Genomic DNA, 26534 nt, shown 5'->3' with positions numbered 1-26534 from the left:
CGAGGATTCAAACCGCCGACCTTTTGATCGGCAAGTCCTAGGCTCTGTGCTTTAACCCACAGCACCACCCAGACAGCTGCCTACTTTGATGCTTATCCTCGCTTAAAGAATAATGTTAGGCTTTGGGGAAGAGGGTGCTAGGTTTCATATGGGCCCTGAACATGATCCAATGGGGCTCTTCTTATGTAAATCCATACACAGACAATTTTTAAAAGTTGGCAATGCCCACATTTATTTTATTTGTTTTAAATTCCTTTGCTGTAGGATCTGCTCTGGGTTCCTTGGAGCGTTTTTTGTTTACTTCAACCGGCAGGTGGTTTTGTGTGTACGTCGACATACGGCTCTAAGTCAATTCCTAACCAAATAGTGAGTATGCTTTTCTAGAGTTATTCTCCTCCTTTGCTCAAGAATAATGGCAGCAGGGCCTACCCTGCCACTGTACCAATGACCCTGCTCTAAAGCCCAGCCAGTAGGAGCCGCTGGGAAGCAAATGTTCAGCAGCAGCATCTGAAAAGACAATGTGCTGCATTGATTTTTTATAGGGAAGATCGGGATTTTCATTTTAACGCGAACTGTATTGGTCAGGCAAAACATTGTGCAGAAAGCACTCTCATATGTAGAAAGTAAACAATACCCTTTCATGAGTGTCGCTTTTCTTTTGGAATAAGTTTAAGGGAGGCTGCCAGCTTAAATACCATAATGCCTTCTTGTTTTGCAGAAAGCAGATATTGTTGAAGTCAGGCTAGAGACCCTGACAGAGTTCATTGGGCTTAGGAGAGGCGAGGGCAGAATTGCTCTCTGGCTTGGTTTAAACAAGGAAGAGGGGCTTTTGCAGCAGTTTTTTCTGGCTTTGATGTATGCTGGCCCTTAACTTCTGTTTCTTTTCTATTCTAGCCGCCTTATATATCCAGGGGTTATAACCTTTGTGATAGCGTCCTTGACATTCCCCCCAGGCTTCGGGCAGTTTATGGCTGGAGAGGTGAGAATATTGCCATAGGTCCATCAATGCCTAAAGCCTATTTCACAGAATGAGGGGTACAGTTTTCTCAACCTAGAATTTGTCTGTGCCTCGTTTTCCAAAAACAGTAGCTTCCATCAACTGCGGGGGGAAAACACTTCTCTATTGATTGTGCTGTCACTCCGTTGGGGAGTGAACTAGCACCATTCCTCTCTGTTTTGTGTGCATGCTGAGAAGGAAAGTAGTAGTAACAGTGGCGTAGCGTGGGGGGTGCAGGGGGTGCCGGCCGCACCGGGCGCAACATCTGGGGGGGGGGGGGCGCACTCGCAGCTCTCTGCCCCTACCTGGCTCACTCACTCTCTCTCACTGCAGTGCTGGCTGTGCAAATCCAATCCAAGCCGCCGGGTCGCCGCCCACTGTGGAGGGGGGTGTGCCAGGCATGTGGTGCGGTGCGGAGAGAGAGCGAGGGACTATCTGGGGGAGGGACAGTGCAGTGGGGGGCGCAAATTACTTGCCTTGCCCTGGGTGCTGACAACCCACGCAACGCCACTGAGTAGTAATCCCATCCTACCTTGCATTGACTAAGACGGGTTAGGGAACCTCAGGCCCGGGTGTCAAATGTGGCCCTCAGGGCCTATATGTCTGGCCCTCAAGTCACATCCCCTCCCACTGGCACAGTCCCCAGAGCACTTTGCTGTGGCTGAAATGTCTCCTTGCTGACGCATCTTGTGCATGGAAAGAAGTCCACGTGGGATGTGCCTAGAAACCTGTGGCTGTACCTAGCCCACTCTACAAAGTTCCCATCTGTTGCATGGCCCACTTTGGACTCTGACAGTGGCCACTGCTGCTGTGTGGCCCTTGGGAGGCTGGCTTGTGAGGGAATCTGGCCCTGAAGAAGATTCGCCCCTGGAGTAAAAGGAAGATGGAGGATCTTGTCTTTCCTATAAGGCAATAAGTAACCAAACAATTAAACCCCGTGTTGCAAACAACCATCACTAATATCCAAGGCAACACGATGACAATGCAATGACAATATAAATTCTTTATATAATCTATACAGAACATTGAACAATATGAAATATATGAAATATGCACTTTCTGCAAAACCAAATAAACAAAAATCTTATAAATCTATGAAAGTCACAAAATGTGCACTCTAGATGGATTCCCATGAAAACATAGAACCAAATAAACGTAAGTCTTATAAGTCTCTGAAAGTCTTTGTAGACTATGCAAGTCTCTGAAAGAAGCAATGGGTCAGATTCTTATCTGGTGAAAACAAGCCATATAGATTTATAAGATTTCTGTTTATTTGGTTTTGCAGAGAGTGCATATTTCATATTTCAGTGGTTCTGTGAACTGTGATCTGCTCACAATTATATTGCAAAATATGGGACTCTGAACACGCTACTGGTTCAAAACATAGCTATGTCATTCTTTTTGTCAATTCGAAGCTAGTTTGGGGGCAGTGTCACCAAAACACAGTATTTCATAAGAAACAACAGGCAATACACAGGGTATGCTGCATGTACACCACTTCCCAAACCATTGGTGGGGACGCAGAATTAGTGAGTGTGCATAGCTTGGATTTCCTCCTTGCAAACCCTTTGGTTTCTGAACAATTGTAACCTCTCGGCTGCATGAAGAGGTATTTATAAGAACAAACTGAACAGGAGGATGTCGAAGATAGAATTGTTTCTGAAAGTGCGGAAAGAGCCTCTGCAATTCACATCCAGATATAAGCAGGGCTTTGTGTATGCCATGATTTCATTGGAGTACAGAGACCTGCAGAGAGTGGTACTGGCAACAGAATCCAGCTTCCCGAGTCTCTCAGGTTTCATTAGGAAAGACAAAAACTCACAAGCCAGTGCACTATTTTCCTAGCTCTTAATGGCCCTGAAGATGTGCTTGAAAGTGTGCAGGCAATTTCTCACGAAACCTCAGAGGCGAGACGAAGCAAAATAATGCCAGGCAAGCCTGTTTGTTCAATTTGTATAACTTATGCAGATCACAAATATCAGTCCTTGCTGAATTTTGTTTTACCTTGTCACAAAGAGCCTCCACCCACCCAACCCCCAGTTTCTCAGCACCTAATACACACATTTCCAAACAGAATATTGTTCCCTTTGTGGCGAAATCCTAGTCCCTCATTGCCTTGACTCTCCTTGCAGCTGATGCCCAGAGAAGCCATTAGCAGCCTCTTTGATAACTTCACCTGGGTCAAGCATACAGGGGACCCCCAGATCCTGGGGAGATCTGCCGTCTGGATCCATCCCAAAGTCAGTGTGTTTGTCATCATTCTTCTCTTCTTCGTCATGAAGGTAGGGAGCCCACCCGACTGCGCTGAATGTGGATTGTTTCCTCCTAGCCCCTTGCAGCTATTTCCCCTTAGCGGGAGCAGCGAGCTGTAAAGTCCTCAGAGAAACAGCTCATTATTTTCCAAGGCAATTGGTATGTTCTTTTTGACCAGGCCAACTGAAGAGGTTTTATTGGAGAGAGTTTAATGTAGTGGATGAGAAACCCTGATTCACCCCAGATCATTCAGGGATAATGGGGTTTTCTTTCACATCAGCCACTTAGTCTGGAATAGGGATAATGTCTGTTCACTTAGCTGGTATGGACAATCCAGATAGTGTCATTGTCAAATAATTGCATCCCAGTGAGTTCTGTGATATCCTTCTGCCTTTTTTCCAGGCTCATTTTTTTATTTTTAAAGTACAATTGCAGCGCTAGCCTTATCGAGTATAGACTTGTCAAGTGCTATAGAAGCTTTTCAGGCTATTACCCCTTTAATTAGTAGCTTAATTTTGGTAGCCCTTTATTTTAAAGTGGCCAATTAGTTGCTTCCTGTTCATTTGCAGCCATTGCCCTTTAACGGGTCCCTTCCTGAAACTTTAATTACTCAATTAATCTTTTATCATAACCATTTAAAAGAAAGTGAGAAGCCACTAATTAAAGGATGCGGGAGCGTAGCTGAACATAACTTATTTCTGACTATACATAAGCCCATATGGGATGGGGCATTCCGAGATTGTCATGGAGAATATAAAAAAAAGGTAAAGGACTCCTGACAGTTAAGTCCAGTCGCAAACGACTCTGGGGTTGTGGCGCTCATCTCACTTTACTGGCTGAGGGAGCTGACGTTTGTCCGCAGACAGTTTTTCTGGGTCATGTGGCCAGCATGACTAAGCTGCTTCTGGCGAAACCAGAGCAGTGCACGGAAATGCTGTTTACCTTCCCGCTGGAGTGGTACCTATTTATCTACTTGCACTGAGTGCTTTCGAACTGCTAGGTTGGCAGGAGCTGGGACCAAGCAACGGGAGCTCACCCCATTGCGGGGATTTGAACCGCCGACCTTCCGGTCGGCAAGCCAAGACTCAGTGGTTTACACCACAGCGCCACCCGCATCCCCATGGAGAATATAGTCCAGTATAAAGTGCTGTGTATATTCACTAGGTTAATTCTGCTTCCATGTGGTTGTTGAAAAGCAATGCCTCAGGGGCACTAAGGGGCCCTGGTGTGGAAACAACCTGAATATAGTGTGTCCTTTATTCAATCTGTCCTGCAGCCAGAGTAGGGGAAGAAGATGAACGTGGTAGTTGGTGGGATGTGACCCTCCCTTTGGAATTGCATTAAAAGGTGCTATAGTGCCAATGAAATAAGTGGTTCAAAAGCTCAGGGGAACTATACTTCCTCACCTATGGGACTGTGTTGAATGCACAAGCACACAAAACACTATACCTCCAATAGTCTGGAAAATCAACCTTGAATCTGCTCATGGCTTGCAGCAGAATGCCAGTGATTAGGTTACTTAAGAGCTGCTCACCTGGCAGCAATGTTAAGTCTTCCTTGGAGCTGACATCTCTTTTATGTAGCACTGGGAGCCATAGACAATAAGCACCAGGGGACCCTGCTTTTACATGGCTGGCAATAGCCATGAAGGCAGATATTCTGCATAGTGTTCACGGAGAGTGTTTGAGGTTTTATTTGCCTTACTGGAGATTTTTCAGCTGGCTCACAGAATCATAGGCATGGTCCATCACCTGATCTAACCTGCTACTCAATGCAGGATGAAATTATACCATCCCTTCCAGTCTCTGCTAAAATATCTCTGAGAGAGCCTACAAATGATTCCCAAGGCAATCATTCCACTGCTGATTCTCTCTTGCTCCCATGCTGCTCCTCTTGATATTTAGCCAAAACCTGTCTCCCTGCGAGTTCCAGTCATGCAGGAAAAGTCTGCTCCATCTTCTGGGTGGCAGAAAATAGCCTCTTGTGCTATAGCAAGTATTGAAGTTGAAAGTATCAAGCAATCTACACAATGAGCACCTATATAATTTTCCTACCTACGCATATTAGGGAGGCTTACTGAATCAGACTGGCTTCATGCAGATGCAAAATTATTCCCTCTATGAATTTTAATGGTGAATACTCTCCATTAGGTGCACTGCTTTTGTACCATCAACTAGAAATCACTTTGCTAGCATTAACCTAAATATGTCTCTTGGGCTGCCTGCAATTCCGTGAAGTCCTCCCTCCTCCATAGCTTAATGAAAGTCCTATAGGGAAAAAATGTAGTTACATGTTTCCTACTTCTGAGCAGTGGAAAATTCTGGGGGAGGTGTTTTTGGGGTTTTGTTTAGATGAGAGCGAGCGAGCGAGCACAGAACCCTTAGGGTGCCTTTGTAATATTTTATTTGTTTACAATTCCGCAACAAACAGAGTATAAGAGGGGGCAAAAAGAACTTCTACTGCAGGCAGCTAATGCATTAACAATGCTCAGATTCCCAGAGAGCAAGGTTCAAAGAACTGTAGGTATAAACTCTTGACTCTCCCCTCCCACGCCCCATCATCCTCTTTCCAAAATTGAGCCTCCTTTATTTCTTTCCCTGCACCTCTGCACCAGCCCTGGGGTGGATATACACACAAGGTGGGGTGGGGAAAAGAAAACAGGTGTCAACATGTGATACCTCCGGCAAGAGAGACCAGCTCAATGTACTCAAAACAGCTAAAAAATTAACAAACTTATTCTTTGTGCGCTCATATACACAGGTCTGCTTTTGGGGGTGGCTGCTGTTTGCACAGAAGCACAAAGTTCCGGAATACCTTTATGAACGCTTCCTTCCTTTTTAACCAGACTGGACACTGAGACTGAGAAGGGACAGGGAATGTGGTCGTGATGAGCCAGGTTGACCATCATTGTCCTGGGCAGTCAGCCACCCTAGGGGACGCGGCTGGGTTTCTTGAACTGCCCTTGTGGCTTTTATGCTCCCCCAACTCCTTTGCTCCTTCCCCACATCTGTCATCTTCTTGGTCCATTTCTGAGTAAGTTCAGTGGAGCTGTGAGAGAGGCGCTACCAGTGCCACACACTAACTATTGCTGCCTGTCCCCTCTGTTCTAGTTCTGGATGTCTGTTGTTGCCACTACCATGCCGATACCTTGCGGAGGCTTCATGCCTGTGTTCGTGCTAGGTGAGTTTCTGTATTTTCCTCAGAGGGGAATTTTTCAGAGGCTGGGATTGTGAGATAGGGGGAGAACTGAATGAAGGTAGATCCACACCACATGTTTAAAGCACCTCTGACACACGTGACACCCCCCCCCAAAAAAAAAGAATGCTTGGAACTGTTACGTACTGAAGTTCTGACCCTGGGCCAGCAGGGGGATACTGTAGATAGTTTTCACTCAGGTCCACATATGCAAATAAGGGATTGAAAGTGACGTTCAGTGATTGGATAGTTACAGAAAGTTGTTACAGTTACGTTGTACTGGAGCTCTATATAAGCAAGGCTGGCTGAACCCTTCAGTTCAGTTCTGTTCTGGCCTGTGAATAAACAAGAGCTATTTGAAGAATCGCTGTGTTGTCTGATATGTTCACCCACAACTTAACAGGAACTATAGTTGGTTAAAGGTGCTGGGAACTGTAGCTCTGTGAGGGGGAAACTATTCTTTAAAAGTGCCCTTGAATGTGCTTTAAATGTATGGTGTTGATCCGCTCAGAGATGCAAATTGATGTTGGATGGTGCTTCTTTGAAATGTTTGGGACCCTGGTTCTCCTTCTGGTCCCCATTAGGGAATCCCTTGACATTTTAGCTCGTAGCCAGCTTCTCACTCCCAGCTCCTTCTTGCTCTCTAGCTACTTCCTACAACTCACAAATGCTGGGCTGCACCACTCCTATTCATGTGGCTCCAACACAATGCCTTCCTTCGATAAGAAAACTTACTAGCGGTCAGAAGAGGAAAATAGAAACGAAAAGCTAGCTCTTCCTTTGAGCTGAAGTATAGACCTCTTGAGCCAAAGGAGCAGCAGTAAGCTTATTGTTCTTCCTCTGCAGACGTACAGTTTTAAAATTTAAAGTGTGGGTTAGTTTGCTCAAGCCCTGTGTGCATCTATTATATTACACAAGTATCAATTATGACGCCTGCTAGCAAATCCTGAGGCAGAGTGGGAAATTCATCACAGGACTTAGAAGATCGTTCTGTCAGCTCGTCTTTCAGCTTACCAGATGAAATGACCTCTTCTCTTCTTCTTCTGGGGTATTAGAGAACCACCCCCTGGCTGTTCTGGGGGTTTCCCCAATACCCCAGGGCTAATTTGTGGGGGGGGGGGGGGACGCACAGAGGGAGGAGAAGGAGGGAAAAGCTCAATTGTGCTAATGGAAGAACTTCTGCCGCCTTCTACTAGTGGGACTCGTTAACTGCTCAATATTTTCTTGTACTTTGTTAGCAGAACACACTTAGACGCAGAACAGCTATGAAGGCAGGGAGGGGAAAGAATTTTTATTGATCTTGTATTAACCAGTGGTCTCATGATGGCTTATAGGGGCTGCCTTTGGACGCTTGGTTGGTGAAATCATGGCCTGGTTTTTTCCTGATGGGATTGTCTTCGATGACATTGTTTACAAAATCTTACCTGGAGGTTATGCCGTGATTGGTAAGTCCACATCCCTTTTTCCTTAGGTTGAAATCTCAATCTAAGCTACGGATGGTCCATATGCTGCTAACTTACCCACTCTTTCTAATTGGGAAAAGGAGCCGCCGCTTTGACTGGTGCAGTGAGCCACACGGTGTCCACAGCAGTGATTTGCTTTGAGCTGACAGGTCAGATCTCCCACATCCTGCCCATGATGGTGGCCGTCATCCTTGCCAACATGGTGGCCCAGAGTTTGCAGCCAAGTCTCTACGACAGCATCATCCAAGTTAAGAAATTGCCCTATTTGCCGGACTTGGGATGGAATCAAATAAGGTATTATAACAATAAGAGGAGATGAGAGGGAGGGAATGGAATCAAATGATGAGATGATGAGAAGGGGGTGCGGATGAGTCCACCCAGTGGTGTAGCGTGGGTTGCATGTTGCCCAGGGCAGCGTAGAGCAGGGGAGGAAAATGGACAGGAGTATGCATGCGCATTCAGCTGCCTAACGGTGTCTGCATCACCCAGGAGATTGCAGGTGCAGTGATAAGAAGATTCGTTTACGTTGTTTGGAGAGGACACTTCCTGGTTTGCTGGAGAGGTCACTTCTTACGTTTTCAATGGAGCTCAGTGATGGAAGCACACAACTGTATTGAGGCAGTGCTGGGTGTTGAAATTTTGTGCCCGGTTTTCCCTTTTTGCCCCATCCCTTTTCCGAGGGAAACCCTGTTCTTTAGCAATAAAGGTAAAGGGACCCCTGACCATTAGGTCCAGCTGTGACCAACTCTAGGGTTGCGGCGCTCATCTCGCTTTATTGGCCGAGGGAGACGGAGTACAGCTTCCAGGTCATGTGGCCAGCATGACTAAGCCGCTTCTGGTGAACCAGAGCAGTGCACGGAAACGCAGGTTACCTTCCCGCCAGAGCGATACCTATGTATCTACTTGCACTTGATGTGCTTTTGAACTGCTAGGTTGGCAGGAGCAGGGACCGAGCAACGAGAGCTCACCCCGTCATGGGGATTCGAACCGCCGACCTTCTGATCGGCAAGTCCTAGGCTCTGTTGTTTAACCCACAGCGCCACCCGCGTCCCTATTTAGCAATAACCCGCGTCGTCTATTTAGCAATAACCCACATCGTCTATTTAGCAATAGAGCACACCAAATGGTGTTCTGGGGAAAACTCAATTTGCTGTTTGCTCCAATTGATGCTAAAGAGTGGTGTTCCCTGGGGGAGAGCAGCAGGACAAGAGGATAAGCCCACAGTATGTTTCCTGCCTCTTGTCTGAGGCAAACTGCATTGCTTCCATTTCTCTATGACCTTAACTCCTCTTCTTCCTGAAGCAAATAGCCTGCACCCAGGCTACCTCAAGGAATGTCCTTCTCCCATACTGGCTTTCCTGGGATCTTCAGTCTTCAGATAGGGTCCTGCTCCAAGTGGCAGCAACATTAAACTGGTGTGAGGCAGTGTTTTCTCAGAAGGGGGACCCCTCTTTGGGGAACTCCCTCCCTGGAGGCATTTGGCTAGCCTGCTTGATAGTCTGTTTCAAGAAGTCTCCTATATATAATTCTGGCAGACATTTGAAGTTATTTTAAGTGGAATTTCTCCTCCTATGGATTTTACTACCATTTTATCTCTCATAGTCATCTATCTATATTTTCATTGTCTGGATTTTACTACAATCTTATATGTAGCAGCTGCCCTGAGGATTCTTCAAACAGAATACAGTTGCTGGTGGGTGGGTGGAGGGCTATTAACTAACTAGCTGACAAATTAGTTAATTAAGCCACCACCTCTTTTTTCTTTAACTTACTCATTTTCTTCCCTTCGATTTTAACTTCCTTCCACTTAAGCAAATACAATATATTTGTGGAGGATATTATGGTGTGCGACGTGAAATTCATCTCCTCCAACTGCAAATACCGGGACCTGCAGGATGCTCTTGAGCACACCACTGTCAAGACCTTTCCTCTTGTGGATTCACCAGGTGAGATGGGCGAGGGACCAGACCCACTGATGAATTCAGAGGTAGCTCACATCCGTCCCGTCCCCCTGCCCGCCCCCCAAAGTTTCCAAGCACTTTGGCGTTCAGCAAACCCTAAGAACTGAATTCCTGGTCAGTTCCTTGGCATGATAACATATTGTTGGTTGGCAGAGGAAAACTCAATTAGCACTAAAGCCAAACTATCTGCATGGTTTCATTCTCACTTTTTGTTTAAAGACAACTCTGGTTTTCATTGGATTAGATTTTTTTTCATCCTCTGTTAGTATTTTATTTATTTTGGGAGGACATGGCCTGAAGAAGCCGTGTGGTCTGATGAAATGAATTCTTGGCTCAACCCTTTGTTTACCAATAAACGTCTGTCAAGTCTCTTTACATGTGTTTCCTGTAGACAAATAATATCTAGTTTTTGTTAAAGTATGTCCTATTTTGTTTCTCTTTGCTTTTAATATTCAAACCATTTATGTTCCATGATAGTACTTTCGAATCCATCCTTTCTCCTTCTCTTTACTCTTCCCCTACCCTCCTCCTATATTCTAACTTTAACTTTTTACCCTCTTTACTTTTATAACTTCTTCTTCTCTTATCCCTCCCTCCCTCCTTCTCCCTTCCTCTTTACTTCCTCCTTTCTCTACCTATCTCCTCTCCTTCTGCACTTTCTTCTCTTTTGCCTTCTTCCACCTCTTCCTGTTGATGTTCTACTAATTCTCCAAAGTCTTTTCTGTATTTGCTCATGAATGGTTTCCCAAGCTAGTCCTAGAGGGCCAAGACTTTCCCAAGTCTAGTTTGTAGGCTCTACGCCTCCAGGGTGAAACTGTCTTGAAAATAATCTGCATGTATTTCATGGTCTTGAAACAGTAAAATTTCAGTGCAGCCATCAGATCCCACCAGAACTGTTCTCAGGTCTACTAAAAAAACCCCCACAACCAACCCTGAACGCCTGCCTAATAATAAGTCATGTGAATGCCTTTGTCACTTCTGATGCCTTGTACAATTCTGTGAGTTATGACTGGTGGAGAGGGTTGAGGAATCTGCTCAGAGAACTTGGCAGGAGAAGAGGGAAACTGCAACAGAAGGCATGAACAGCAGGAATTGGCCACCAACCACTTGGCTCGATGGACCGGTGCTTTCTGTGGGAGAGGAGGCTTCAACAGGCTGGTGTCAGATACAGAGTGGGCTCAACTGCTGCTGCTCTGTGTGAACACCTCATACTGTTTGTGAAGAGGGAGGAGGCACAGGAGAAAGATGAGTATATTTCTAGAGGGACAGCAGTGTGGTTAGGCATGTGTTTGAGAGCTAGGATGAGAGCCAGAAGCAGGTTGTTCGGCTGCAACGAGCTTTGACTAAGAAAACCAGGACCTTGCAGAATTTCCCAAGTGGAAAATTATATCACCACATACTGGCTCCAGACCAAAGATTTAAATAACCTTGGGTGCCACCTTTTCCTATCCAAAATGGCTTTGATTCTGTCAGGTCTCTAGGACAGCGTTTCCCAAAAGTTCTACCTTCAGAGAACACTTTCTGCATCCAAGGGACTCCAGAAGTTTGCAGAGAGGATTCTGGGGCATGTTCTATGCAGTACAGTTGGTTCTTTTGCAGGAAACTGGCCAGAGCCCTGTTGAGTCTTATCTTTTACCCCACGTGAATGGAGAATGGGCCCGAGAGGCCTAGAATGCAACTAACGCTTCTCTGACACCACATATTGCAAAGGATGAAACCTAGTAAAGATAGGGAAGTTGTCTTTTATGAAAACATGTTTATTATTCCTGGTTTTCTCATTGAGGAGACAAATATAAGCTTCCAAGAGACACTAGAGCTCCTCTGAACACAGTTTTATTTTTTCAAAAAGACTAGTGCTCTAGAACTTGTGGAGATGGTCACCCTCCTTGAAGTGGCATTCCTATGAAGTGGCATTCCTAGAGATACTAAGTGGACACTTCTCTGCCTTTGAGCCTACATAGAACTGGCCTGTTGTGTAGGGTGGGAGGGTGGGGAGTAGGGTATGATCCAGCCTTCAGAGCAGTAGCAGCCAACATTGAGCTCTCCCCATGTTTGACTAAAGTTTTCACTATCCCTAGTTGTACTTGGTGAGGCTGATGAGACTGGCAGTTTGACTATGCTGGCAATCTCTGCTTCAGTGGCACCTTGTTTGCTGCATGACTAGAGCCTGGTTCTTGGTCTTTCTAGACAAAATGCATGTCAGGACCCATGGGTCATTCTAGAGAGACCTTGTCTTCCTCATATGAGTTTGACGGCAGCGGTGGAGGAAACCACTCGGGTGCCTGAGGCGGTGTGAGCCGCCCATAGGAATGGGGCGCACCACGGGGCTTCCAGAGTCTGCCTGGCTCCTCCTACTCAGCTGCCCTAAAGCTGGGAGGGGGGAGCCAGCGGGCAGACCATTTGGGCAGCATGGAGCCTGCACGCCCCCAAACCACCACATCTCTCCCAGGAGAAATGAGTGGCTTGGGCACGCTGCAGCCCCGCAGTGAGTGCCGCCCGGCATTTTGTTACCCGCCTCAGTGGTGACACCCAGGGCGGTCCGCACCCACCTTCCTCCGCCCCTGTTTGATGGTCCAGTTGACTCAGCAGCCCACTTGGGGCCTTCCTCCTTTGATAGTCCCTGTGGTTTAGACAACTTGCTGCCAGGCCACATGTGTGCTGGGCTGGATCTGTACTGATAAAAAAAAGGCTATAGGAAAAAAACGCTATAAAAGCTCTCAATGCAAAATTCCATTGGTGATGGATCACTGCTCTACAGAGCCATCTGGTGTACATGTTTATAACATAGTTATAATGATATAATTGACAAGTGTAGCTGAGTCCCTGGGGAAAGGGAAGAAAGCCCTACTTGGCCTTACCTGCTTTCGTTCTTTCCCTCTCCTCCTGTAGAGTCCATGATCCTGCTGGGCTCTGTGGAGCGGCCAGAGCTCCAGGCCCTTCTGCTCAGGCACCTCAGCACTGAGCGCCGTCTGCGCTTGGCCAGGGAAACACAGCAGCAGAAACTGGCCGAGACACCGTATGACGGGCACAGGTGGAAGCACGAATCATTTGCTTTTGTGGATGAGGATGAGGATGAAGAGGAGAAGCCCGAGGTAGTGAAGGAAAAGGTGAGGAACTGAGCCAAGGAGGAGAGTGAAAGAAGGAACAGGAATGGGAATAAGGAAAGGGAGAGAAAACAAGAGTAGCATTGTTATAAGAAGATGAGATTTGGACCTGGAAGTCTCTGGTTAAAATCTCACCTGTTGAGAATTCACTCATGGGGAACCTTCTCATTCAACATCAGTCCTATTTTGTTTGTAATGTATGTTTGGAGAGATTAATGCAAAGATTGCTGCAATAATGTAGGCAAAGGATATTTGGGAAAGTTGCAAAATAGATGGAAAATATTTAAAGTTAAATCCTGGTCCTTGTTTTGCTCACCTTTCTCCTGCAGCTTCCACAACAGCCTGCTTTCATCAGCAGTTTCTCAGAACCACCCAATGGCCCAGTGGCTCCTCACAAGCCGTTGCCAGAGTCACCAACCCCTCAGGAAACTCCAGGTACAGAAATATATACCCTGTTGTCTTGGGGTGGGACAGAAGAGTGTAAGAGGAGTGTGCTGGATGAGGCCAGTGGCCCATCTGGTCCAGCATCCTATTCTCACAGGGACCAACCAGATAGCTATGGGAAACCAAGCAAGCCAGACCCAAGCGCAATAGCACTCTCCCCTTCCGTGGTTTTCAGCAACTGGTATTGCTCCATGACTTTGTCTAATCTTCTTTTACAACCATCAAAGCTGGTGGCCATCCCAGTGAGCACTTGGAAGCTGACTGCCCTTGCTCATCTGTTCTGTGGGAAATGGGAGGGGAATAGAGACCGCAAGTATGATGCTACAGAGTGGATCATGAGTCCCGTCATCTACCGTATTTTTCGTCCCATAGGACGCTCCGTCCCATAGGACGCACCTAGTTTTTTTGGAGGGAAATAAAGGAAATTCCCCCCCCCTTTATTTCCCCTCCAAAACCAGGTTGGGGAAACTGAACCAGGTCGAGGAGCAGCGGGATGGTGGCGCTGCGCCTCCCTGCTGTCCCCCGAGCTTGTGGGGCTGGCCGATGTCTGCCCGGCGCGCGGGGCGCTCTGCTTCAGGGCGCCCCTCGTGCCGGGTGGCAGGCTGCTATCCGCAGCGTGTGGAGCCCTGCGGGGAACTCCTGCAGGGGTCCCCACGCTGCGGATGTCTGCCCGGCGCGAGGGGCGCTCTGCTTCAGGGCGCGTCTCGCGCCGGGCGGCAGGCTGCTATCCCCAGATTGGGGAGCCCTGCGGGGAACTCCTGCAGGGCTCCCCACGCTGCGGATGTCTGCCCGGCGCAAGGGACGCTCTGCTTCAGGGCGTCCCTCGCGCCGGGAAGCAGGCTGCTATCCGCAGCCTAGACAGCCCTGCGGGAACTCCCGCAGGGTTGCCTAGGCTGCGGATGTGTTACCGAAGCGCCAGGTGCTCTGTTTTCAGCGCGCCCGGCGCTCCGGGAATCAGGCTGCTATTCGCAGCCTAGACAGCCCTGCGGGAACTCCCGACCCCTCTCGCTCTCCAAGCTTCAGCGAAAGCCTGCATTTACCCTAAAGGACGCACCCAGATTTCCCCTTCATTTTTGGAGGGGAAAAAGTGCGTCCTATAGGGCGAAAAATACGGTACTCATCTTTGCTCACTTGGAGGAAAACAGGTGCGAAGATACAGGAAGCCCCATACTTTGGTCACCTCTCCTGCCAAGGCTTCCCTTCATGCTGCTACAATGATTTCTGTTGTTTCACAAATTCAGTCATGTTGCTTCCTATCCTCTTTCTTTGATAATCCCTGTGGTTTAGACAACTAGCTGCCAGGCCACATGTTTGCTGGGCTGGATCTGTACTGATAAAAAAAAACACGCTATAGGGAAAAAATGCTATAAAAGCTCTCAATGCAAAATTCCATTGGTGATGGATCACTGCTCTACAGAGCCATCTGGTGTATATGTTTATAAGATAGTTATAATGATATAATTGACAAGTGTAGCTGTGTCCCTGGGAAAAGGGAAGAAAGCCCTACTTGGCCTTACCCCCCTTTCTTAGCTGAGCTGTTATGGAAATTCCATCCCGGTATCTGGTCCCGTCATCACCCTGAATAAATCCCTGGCTGTGCCTCATCATTTGCCCTTTAAAACTCATCCCTTCCAGAAATTTCTTTCCCCATCCCACTTGATCACGTATACTGGTTAATCACTTGATGTCTGCAGCACCAGGTGGTTGCTTGCATGTGTGGATGAGCCGCCATAGATGAAGCATCGCAAAGCGCATTTATGCGACCGCACATCAACCCCAAGCACAACACTTTTCACAAATTCAGTTGTTGTGAGCCATGAGGTGTTGAGTCATCAGGGGGTATTCACCCTTGTGTGAACAACCCTTTATTGTCCTAATGTAGGGAACATCGCCTTCTGAATCCGGCCCACGGACGGTCTGGGAATCAGTGTGTTTTTACGGTCTGGGAATCAGTGTGTTTTTACATGAGTAGAATGTGTCCTTTTATTTAAAATGCATCTCTGGGTTATTTCTGGGGCATTCAGATTTTTTCCAAAATATAGTCCGACCCACCACATGGTTTGAAAAAGGTTGCTGACCCCTGGTCTAGATTATGGAGTAGGTAGGGGCACCACACATTCCTTCCTCTGGTCTTACTTCCCACAGGACGGAGATTCTGGCGCTTGAGGAGACTGATACGGTACCTCCTGTGCCTTTACCACCCTCCACATCAGCAAGAGATGGCTGAGCAGGTGAGGAGGCCTTTGTGCCTGACTGGAAAGCAGGAGCTGCTGGCTTCTAAGACAGGAGCATTTGTTGGGATGGCACCTCAAAATGACGGACTGGTTGGTCCAGGACTGTGACCAAAATGGCAGCGGACAGGGGCGGGGAGCCTTTTAAAACGTTTGATTGACCTAAAACTGCCTTTTGGTCCCTATTGTGTTTCTTCTGTTTTGCTTTCGTACTATTGGATTGCAGACAATTTCACCTCACAGGTATATAGTTTGCATTTTGGGCTTTATATCTGTTTTGGGGCCTTTGTGCCGTTATATCCAGGTGGGTGGGATGAGCACTATTTATTCGTTTGTTATTTCATAAAATAAAAAAGAACGTAACAATAAAACGATCAGTAAAAACATTGAAAACATTTTTAAAAAAAAAAATTAAATCCTTGATGACCTAAAACCGGATTAAAACTCACATCAACATTCTACATATTTGTACTATGTAAAGAAAGTGAATAAAAATAAGGAAACCCTGAGGCTTATTAAGGAAGATACTGCATTTCTCCTATCCTGAGAATCTGATGTGTATTCAATACTTGATCTAATCTTGGGATTTATTTTCTGTTCCCACCAGGAGTCCCCAGAGTTTGAAGACCCAATGAAGCCAGAAGAGGTATGTTTTGAAGCATAAGAGAGGGGCGGGGGGGGGGGGAAGAACTGACCAGCCTGCCATCCCCATGTCAGGAGATGCCATGGACCAGTCATGGGATTGCTTTGGAAAGAAATTGCAATATTTGCCCCCTTTCTCAGTTGGCAAGAAGTTGGGGCTTTTGTGCTTTACATAGCAATGAACAGTAAGCACCTTCTTGTCCCAGGTAGCTCACAATCTAAAATTTAACCTAGAGGGAGGAAGATGGAGGAAAACGTAGGAGGACACATATATGCATTCAGGTCAGCTACACATATTGAATCTTCTGCTCTGCCTCTAAAGCAGAATTCTTTGAGGCGGGAAATGTGTTTTAAAGGCAAATTGCGTAAATGATGGAATACACTGAAATGGCAAAGTTAACTGAAAGACTTCGAGATAAGGACAATAGAGACTTTAAGAAAGATTGGGAACCATTTATGCTACACCTACGGAACCAATGCGGTGAAATGGACTCACTAGTAGATTTTGATTAAACACTTACAATTACCAAAATAGATACAGAAAATATAACAACAACAACAACTTATTATTTATACCCCGCCCATCTGGCTGGGTTTCTCCAGCCACTGTAGGCGGCTTCCAACAGAATATTAAAATACAATAACCTATTAAACATTAAAAGCTTCCCTAATAACAATGATGTTAAAATATCAAGAGGACAATAATAACTATTTTAAAGACTTTTAAAGTTAGAATACCCAACAAGCAGGAGAAATTAATATGTAAGAAACAAACAGATGAGGGAGTTGAGGGAAGTCACGAGGGGTGGGGGAGATTTGGGAATAGTATTTCTTCTTTTCTGTTATGTGAATGATACATTGATGATAAAATTATGTAAAATTTAATAAAAAATATTAAAAATAAAATAAAAAGGTAAATTGTGTGCGCAGCCCTAGATGTGAACTAAGAGAACTGTCTCAGATATTTTTGGGTGAGTGGATTCTAAAAGAGATTGTCAGCAAGGTTTAGGGAGACAGATCCTTTCAAGATTAATTTGCAAAAAAGGAAATGAAACTATTTTAATCTGTGTTGCTTCTTAAACCCCATCAGTCCCACATAGCCATGAACAGGATTGCAGCCTAGAACATTAACTCTTCGTTAGTGTGCCAATAATGTCCTAAGAGAAGGGTCTATAACAAATCAAATCAAATCTTTATTATGGTCATAGAAAAGGGTCTGTAACTTCTCTCATTATTTGCTCAAGTGGCATATTGGTGAGGACACAAGGTCTAAATTGCTACTTTGATTTCTAGTCTGACCCAGGACAAACCTGAGCTGTGTATACACTATACCTTCAGAGAACATTTCCCCCCTCAAAAGAATTCTGGTGGGAACTGTAGTTTATCCCTCATAGAGCTGCAATTCCCAGTAATCCATAACAAATGGCAGTGCTCAGAATTCAAGGCAGGAAGAGTGTTTCAGACATGAAACTTACTAGTTTAAGTGAAGACTCTCTTAAGGCAAATATTTAAAAATGTAGAATAAGCACCGACAACTGGGAAACACTGGCCTGAGAGCGCTCCAACTGGAGAACAGCCTTTACCAAAGGTGTCATGGGCTTTGAAGACACTCAAACTCAGGACAAAAGGCAGAAACATGCTAAGAGGAAGGCACACTTGGCAAACCCTCACCATGATCAACTCCCACCTGGAAACCTGTGTCCCCACTGTGGAAGGACATGTGGAACCAGAACTGGCCTCCACAGTCACTTACGGACTCACTGTTAAGACCGTGCTTATGGAAGACAATTTTACTTGGCTATGAGTGATCTCCAAAGAAGAATTAGTTTCAGTAGGGGATGAGGAGTAATGAGTTAAACCCATAGACTTTATGGAAAAGGTCGGCTGGGAAGAGGGGAAGTTGTTCTGACAAGGAGTTCCAAGCACAACAGACAACAAGGGCGAAAGGGGTAGGAGAGACTTGCAAGGAAGGCAGGAAATAAGGAGAACTTAATCCCTGTTAGAAATGGCTTCAGGCAGGCTTCCAGGGCACTAAGTGCAGGGAAAGTTGTTTGAAATGGCCCAAGGAAGGTAGAGCATATATGGTCTACGGGATATGGGTGGTGGGAGCAGGAGCAGCCTGGGAAAAGATAGGAGTGCAACCTCTGTGTGTGAATGCATCTTTCCTGTGTCAGATAGAAGCTTGGGAGCAGGAGGAGCTAGAGAAAAATGTGTGCTTCAACAGCTGCCGCATAGACCCCTCGCCCTTTCAGCTGGTGGAGAGGACATCCCTGCACAAGGTGAGTGTCACTGCCCTGTCCCTTTCCGTCTTCCACTGTCATCTTTGGCCAGTGGCGTAACGTGGGTTGTCAGCACCCGGGGCAAGGCAAGTAATTTGCGCCCCCTAACCCGCGGTTTTGCGCCCCCTAACCCTAACCCCCAGATGTTGCACCCGGTGCGGCCGGCCCCCCCTGCACCCCCCACGCTACGCCACTGTCTTTGGCCAGCCCCCACAGTCCCCAGCCCTCCTCTTGCTTTCCAATCTTGTCTACTTTTCCCTCCCACTTCACCTCCCCTGGAATGCACAGCCATTCCTGACCATAAACTGGACAACTTGTGATTCCCAAGTAGAGCACAGCCATCATCAACTGTCTACTGTGAGCTGCCAGGTATTTGAGAACTTTAGGTTTTTTTAGTTTCAGGTGAGCTCCATAAACAAGAGGTTTGTTTGGTGGTATTTTTCTAGAAAAATAGGTGCTGGAACTCACCATGAACACCTCTCTCTTTCTCATAGAATGGCAATAGAATGGCACCTGAGAGTTCCAATGAGTTTTCCCTCAAAAAAGCCCTGGGTTTGTTGAAACTTTGGTGGGTCACCCAACTTGTGTGGTGTCATTTGTCTGTTTATGCTGCTTGCCTGGACTTATGGGGGAGGTGGGGCAGACACAAAAGGTTCTCAAGCACCTGACAAGCCAACACCTGGCAGTGACCTGGGCTGAGCTTGGAGGGTCACATGTAGTACAGAACTGCTCATCAGATTCATTCAGTCAAAAACATAATCTGTAATTCAGTTTCTGTAGTTATGGTTCTTATGCTACATTAATTTCAGTATGTTATGCTTCATACCAGCTGACTTGCCACAATTTCTTCTTAACACCAACAAAACATTATAGTAGGTGGGATCTGCCCCATTAATGGTTCAGGTCCAAGCACGAAGATTTCATCTCTTGGCTTTGCTGAATTTTCTCTTCTGGACTTGCGTGCAACAAAATCCACCACGTCTGATTCAGATTCTCCATGAATCTACAATGACCGCCCTGTTCTCTTTTCTCACTGATAGAAACTGTCTTATCTCTCCCCTCTCACAGACACACACCTTGTTTTCATTGCTGGGACTCAGCCATGCCTATGTAACCAGTATGGGGAAGCTGAGAGGTGTGATTGCCCTGGAAGAGGTAAATTTAACTTTCCTACCTTTGTATTCCTTTGATCAGTCTCAGATAGTCATTGCATTGTCCAATGCCAGTTGGCTCTTGCCTAGAGGAGTAAAAGATTCAGCCACTACGATTCAAGGCAGACAAATAGTTTTAAAGAGAGGTATGATCAGGGCAGTTTTGCCATGTTTGTACATTAACATTTTTCTAGAAAAAGAGGTGCCGGATCTCAGTTCCAGCGAGTTCCTGCTGGTTTTATCTCACAGTTGCCCCACTAGTGGGATGTTAGCTTAATGACGGTGCTGATTGTTTATTAAAGGCTTCTAGGCCCTACATGTAGGGACGCGGGTGGCACTGTGGTCTAAACCCCTGAGCCTCTCGGGCTTGCTGATCAGAAGGTTCGAATACCTGCGACAGGGTGAGCTCCTGTTGCTCGGTCCCAGCTCCTACCAACCTAGCAGTTCGAAAGCACGCCAAAAAGTAGATAAATAGGTACCACTCCGGTGGGAAGATAAACAGCGTTTCTGTGCGCTGCTCTGGTTTCGGTGTTCTGTTGTGCCAGAAGCGGCTTAGTCATGCTGGCCACATGACCCGGAAAAACTGCAGATAAACGCTGGCTCCCTCGGCCTGTAAAGTGAGATGAACGCCGCAACCCCAGAGTCGTCCGTGACTGGACTTAACTGTCAGAGGTCCTTTACCTTTACCTTTAGGTCCTACGTATAATTGTCATTGTCAGGGTCCCCTGGGATGACGCAATGTCTGCTCAAACCACTGATATCTGTGGTGTAGATATGGCCGAGTATTTCTACTGAGATTCCACAAATTGAGACCCAGCATCCTTTGCATAGATATTTTCTGATCTTTTGATTCGAGATGGACTCATTTATAGCCATACTCACCCCCACCTGCCAAGGAGGCGCCGGGCACTCAGTGAATGTTGGCGGAGACTTCCAGGTCCTTCAGAACTGTAGACTTGTTTATTTGGTGGTGGTGGTGCATCTGTTAATTCCCTCTCTGTAACTCGCAGCTCCAGAAAGCGATTGAGGGCACCACAAGCTCTGGTGTTCGCCTTCGTCCTCCCCTGGCCAGCTTCCGTGACACTACCCAGACGGCGGGTGGCAAGGAGCAGGCCAAGTGGACTGCACAGATGTGGAGCAAGCACGACAGTGATGCAGCGGCAGCGGCGGCGGCAGCAGCTCCGAGCAGTACCGCAGTAGACTCAGGGACAGAGAGCCCGGTGGCCCCTGGCTCTCCCTTCCCGCCACCCTCTCCCGCCCCCAGTGGAGGGAGGGCGGTGGTGCGCTCTGCCTCAGTGGCTGATATGGAACTGGAGGAACTGGAGCTTTCTGGCCCAGCTGCTGAGAACATCTCAGGCATCCTGAAGGACCTCAACCTGCGCCCCCCAGACGTGTCTGAGGATGACGACGATGACGTGCCACTATAATTGTACAGAGGAGGCACCCGTCTTGCCCCTTCACCCAAGCTACTCCTGCCATACTTGCGCTTCAAGGAAAGGCCTGTGGGCAGCTTCTCTGGCACTAATGGATGGTAATTCGCACTGGAGAGCCTTGGCTACGTGGGCTGACTCTTCCTTCTGCCACTATCAATGGGGTGGGGTGTACTTTGATTACCATGCTGTGTTAGGCATTCCATAGGGCTCCATCCCCTGTGGAGAGATGGTCATGGCAGGCTGTGCAGAAACTTCTCTTTAGACTGAATGACACTGCCACCAACATTTTCCTCGCCTTGCTTGATGAAATACTTAGCTTAGAGAGGAAGTAGACAAAGGATTTAACCCAGACTGGCTGTGGAAAGAATGCAACCCAGGTTGTCAACAGGCCCATAAGTGGAGAATTTATGCGGTGGTGCCCTTCCCTTCGTGCTCCCGGAGTGAAACTGTCTCGTCTTTACCACTTTGCACGTCTCAGAAGCCCCTCTCCTGAGAATTGCAGCTTTAAGCCACATGTGTTTTTTGCTGCTTTTCCGGACCCATCCTTGTCCAATGTTCCCATCCGGAAATCACAACATTTCCCCAATATATCCCACTCAAGTGTGTGGCTCAGGTCAGGATGTGTTATGGAATTTAAAGGCCAAGCTCAATCTGAATAGAGAAGAGCATCTCTGCCCCACCCGCTAGAGAAAAAGAAGGCAGCAGTAGGAAGGCAGTTGCTCAGTCTGATCACTTGTTTTGTATATTTTTTGGAGATGTGAAAATTAAATGAAGTAAAGACTCACTGTAGGAAATGTAACACAACCAGGGCTCTGTTTGCAGAAGTCTTTTAAAATCCTGCTTTGGGTTGCTGAGCGGGAAGAAGGGGAATTAATCTGGCTCCCTGAAACCCAATAAATTAGTGCCCCCACCTCAACCCCAGAAAATCTATTAATAAAAACAAATTCAACCACCACCACCACCACATCTGCTGGATTAGAGAAATGAGCATATACACAGCGCATTGCTCCCATATAGCTTCCACCCAGCTAGGGAGACCTATGCAGAAGGCTTCTCTGGCAAACATAATGGCTGCAGCTTTATCTGAAGGCTGTAAGAAAATGATACCAACCAGAAAGGGTAGTATTCTGAAGTTTTCTGATCATTAGCGGGGCAAAAGTTTGAGCAAGGTAGCACATAGTCTTAAATGGTTTTTTTAAATTTTTACATTTTTATCATGACATGATGGACACTTATGCAAAGCAGTTGTCTTAATCACTAGAATTCCTGTGAAGACAAGAGGCGGCAAGTGGAGGAAGAAACAGTTGCTGCATCTCTATTACAGTTACCTATAGGCTTCCTACCAGTTTAACAGCCATGGCTTCTCCCCAAAACTTAAAGTTTGGCAAAGGTGCTGAACATTCTATTATGAACAATCTGCAATGACATTTCCTGAGAGAGAATGACGGTTGACCCTGTTTTAAGTGGGTGGTATCTAAAAGAGAGGAAAATGCCTGTCTCTTGAGCTTGCCATTACAAACACAGTTTGGTCCTCCCCAAAGTCTTAGCTGTGTCTTCCAGTCCTGCACTCCAGTTCCCTCGCTGCTCAGTTAGGGTGGGGGAATCAGTCAATTTTCGTTTCTCTTGGTTCCTCCTTTTTCCTGCGCTAATTTCAGTTCGCCACATCAGTTTCTTTCTTCTTTAAAAATAATAAAGCCCTCGTTAAAATTCATCAACACTTTAGGGCCAATTTCTAATACACGTTTTTGTATGCCATTTTCCCTAATGCAATGTGTTTTGTACGTTAGGGTTAGCATTTTTGTGGACGCTTCTACACCAGTATACGCTCTCTGTGCAACGTCAAAATCTGGCACCTTCCGTTGGACTTCGCAGCTGCGGCACCCCAAAAACTCTGCACCTGAACTGGTTGTGCCCCCCTAGATCTGCCTTTGCTCAACCCCCAAATGCCTCCACACAGTTTTGCCAAAGCTCCTCAGCCACTGTCTGTGAAGTGGTCTCAGTTATTCCTGCTCCTACTCCTGAGCAAGCCTTGGCTTACAGAGAGGAGGATCTGCATTGGCATTTCTTGCACATGCAGGGGAATACCACCTGGAGGAGTAAAGTGCCTGCCCTGCCTATGTGAAATTGATGGCATGCAATGTTTACCGTTTTTAGAATTCTCCAGCCCTCTTGGACAGTTCCATGGGGAAATAAAAACAAAGTTATTACAAGCAGAAATCACCAGCCCGAAAGCTGTCTCACACACATGGAGAAAACACTGGAAAGGACATTTATGAATACACTCATGTGATGGTAGTTTCTTAGGCTCAGAAATGGCACATTTGGGTGTCTGTGGGCATATTTTCAACAGCTGCATGCTACTTGGAAATTCAGTAACCGCTAGGAAACAAATCACCTACTGAGTTTGTCTGCCATGCAGTTGTTAGGAGCCCTTCTGGGGAAAGATGGTGGCAATCCTGTCTGTGCTGGGTTTGGAAGCTAAGCTTGACATCAGTTGTCTACTTACCCGAACTCCATCAGAACTATTTTGGACAGCGTTTTGGTATAGCTCACTGTCTTTTGTCAGCAATTCACCTGTTCTATTATATGAGCAGCATCTCAGTTCCCAGGGAGCTTGTGGCAAAACTGGATGTATTGAATCAGTATGCTCAGTCACAGATAAAATCCCCATGTGGTCAGGCCCAAGGGTGTAGGCGCAGGATTAATGACAGGTCAGCTGCATCTTAACATTTAAGCAACCTGTTGGTGACACATTCACTGCTGTTAAAGAGGAGTGTGCATAGAATGGGGATTCCGACATATGCATTCATCACAAAGGGGATAGTGATATAATAATAATAATAATAATAATAATAATAATAATAATAAACCTAAGGTTACAGATTTTTTTCAATGTATCCGGGGACACTTTTCAACTTCAACGGATTTTGTATGGGGACTGATGTGTAAATCTGGGGACTGTCCCCGGGAAACGGGGATGTCTGGTAACCTTAAATTAACCTGGTTATTTAAACATGTGATTCTGGGCAGATTTCAAGGTTAGACAGTTCTGAGCTCTAGGCAGATTCCAAAATCTGTGGGGAAAGGGAAGCAGGTCTGCTGCCAAACGTGCTCATTTTGCTTGCCACCTGCATGCACTTCAGTGCTCTGCAGAGTTTTCAACTGTGGATATGGAAGGCAAGAACTGCATAGTGCCTGCCAAGCGGTAAACATGGCACAGTGACTCAACAGCAAAAACTATTTTTATTCCTCTTGTACTTGCCTCTCATGTCTGCTGCACCTGTAGCCCTACCTTCAGCACCCTGGAAATCTGCCTTTAGAGGCCTAGTTCTTGAAGCAGTAAGCCTGCTTCTGGGCAGCACCCTTTCAGACTGCATGTGGAAGTTCACGTGTTTGAAAGCCCTAAATGGCCTTGGTCCAGTACAGTGGTACCTCGGGTTAAGTACTTAATTCGTTCCGGAGGTCCGTTCTTAACCTGAAACTGTTCTTAACCTGAAGCACCACTTTAGCTAATGGGGCCTCCCGCTGCTGCCGCGCTACCGGAGCACGATTTCTGTTCTCATCCTGAAGCAAAGTTCTTAACCTGAGGTACTATTTCTGGGTTAGCGGAGTCTGTAACCTGAAGCGTATGTAACCCGAGGTACCACTGTATATCTGAAGGAGTGTCTCCACCCCCATCGTTCTACCCGGACACTGAGGTCCAGCACCGAGGGCCTTCTGGCGGTTCCCTCACTGCGAGAAGCCAAGTTACAGGGAACCAGGCAGAGTAGTGGCGCCCGCCCTGTGGAACGCCCTCTTGGTAGTGGCGCCCGCCCTGTGGAACGCCCTCCCACCAGATGTCAAAGAGAAGAACTACTACCAAACTTTTAGAAGACCTCTGAAGGCAGCCCTGCTTAGGGAAGCTTTTAATGTTTGATGTATTTTAACATTTGGTTGAAAGCTGGTTGCCCAGCCAGATGGGCGGGGTATAAAATTATTATTATTATTATTATTATTATTATTATTATTATTATTATTATTATTATTATTCTCCATCCCAAAGTTCTTCTCGCATAGAAAACTCAGTGTCAGGCAGGTGTTACACTCCAGATGCAGGGCTACTGCCACTGTAAGAATTAGGCCAGCATCTCAAACGCTGAGTCCTATGGGAATTTTGAAAGCTTTTGCAAGCTCCAAAAGCTAAGACAAACTCACAGGCTGCTGCATATGTGCACACCTTGGGGAATAGTAACAATTTTGGCTTAGGCCCAACTATACTAATGTGAGCCACCTTGAACATTTACAGCAGCACACAGATCCATACAATAAATAAATATTGTCAAAATATGCTTCCAAGTTACGACGACACATATAAAATATATTTATTAGTACATACAAATGTTAAGATACATATTCTGTGAACACAGTGACAGCACTTGGACATTTTACTTAAAAAACAAAAACAGAAACCCCACCCCCAAACAGAATATGGCCTGGTTCTCATGGACAGCATCAGCCCATATCTGTGTCCCAATGCTTTCGGCAGCAGGAGTGGGTGGGGACTTAGAGAACTGAATGCTCCTCCGTATAGGATTTCATAGGTAAAGCTATCGAGCACCCCTTTCTGAAGGGTCAGCAGTGTGAAATTGTACAGCCCAGACACTGGTCAAAAAGGTATAAAGCGGGATTTAAAAAGAAACCAAAACAGCAAGCATGTTATGTATGTTACTTTTTGCTGTGTGAGTCAGCAAGCAACTCTGTGTTTTGAAGGGTCTGGGATGTACCCATAGCTTTTTAGGTTGGGTTATTGGTTTCTAGGCCAACAATCTCAACAGGTGGTATATTATTATTATTGTGCCGGGGATACATAAAATGTCCAGTACCTGTCAAGCTGCACTTCTCGGAGTTGGTGGGGAAAAAATTCTTCTGATAATGGTCTTGCTCACATGTGTGGATGGAAGTGTCTTCGCTGAGAGCACAGGCCTTGGTTAGCATGGAGGAGAAGTGTTCTTCTTGGAAGTTGCTACTCTCTGTTTGTTTGCCTCTTGATCTTGGCTCTTAGAACTGTGCTCCTCTTCTGGGTTATGCTGCATTCTTTCATAGAATGATCCCCCCCATCCCCAATGTTTCATATATAATGTGACTGTAATGGAATGTCATTCTGAGGCAGGGGAGGGGCCGGGGCAAGGAGGTTACAAGGCTCCTTGGGCCAGGCCAGGATCTCCACTGCCAAAAAGGCTGTTTTCTGGCAACAGGTCATATTACCTTTCATTAGTATCAGGCAGTGTCTGAGCATCATCTCCATCGATAGAAGGAGGAGCCCCAAAATGAAAATCCTAACGTCTAACAATGTATGTAAAGTTAAAGAACGGAAACATTAAACTTTGTCTTATTTTAAAATA

General features: G+C 46.4%; 1 protein-coding gene across 4 annotated transcripts in view; it reads left to right on the top strand.

Annotated features, from left to right (window-relative positions):
• The window catches only part of CLCN1 (chloride voltage-gated channel 1), a 101273-nt gene extending 74739 nt beyond the window's left edge, over positions 1-26534 (top strand). For 3 of the 4 annotated variants that reach the window (XM_083419621.1, XM_083419619.1, XM_083419620.1), the window contains exons 10-23: positions 265-366; positions 895-979; positions 3130-3279; positions 6361-6430; positions 7780-7890; positions 7989-8202; positions 9721-9854; positions 12759-12976; positions 13303-13408; positions 15563-15648; positions 16256-16294; positions 18465-18569; positions 19638-19724; positions 20731-26534. In XM_083419621.1, coding sequence (XP_083275747.1) covers positions 265-366; positions 895-979; positions 3130-3279; positions 6361-6430; positions 7780-7890; positions 7989-8202; positions 9721-9854; positions 12759-12976; positions 13303-13408; positions 15563-15648; positions 16256-16294; positions 18465-18569; positions 19638-19724; positions 20731-21147 — 1924 coding nt within the window. In that variant the 3' untranslated portion in view covers positions 21148-26534. The remainder of the gene's footprint in view (positions 1-264; positions 367-894; positions 980-3129; positions 3280-6360; positions 6431-7779; positions 7891-7988; positions 8203-9720; positions 9855-12758; positions 12977-13302; positions 13409-15562; positions 15649-16255; positions 16295-18464; positions 18570-19637; positions 19725-20730) is intronic. The other variant, XM_083419622.1, reaches the window with a different exon arrangement.

Source organism: Podarcis tiliguerta (genome assembly GCF_965153285.1).
Source record: "Podarcis tiliguerta genome assembly, chromosome: 17".
In the NCBI taxonomy this organism is placed as follows: Eukaryota; Metazoa; Chordata; class Lepidosauria; order Squamata; family Lacertidae; genus Podarcis; species Podarcis tiliguerta.
Note: the sequence above shows the minus strand (reverse complement) of the source record. Positions and strands in the feature narration are given on the sequence as shown.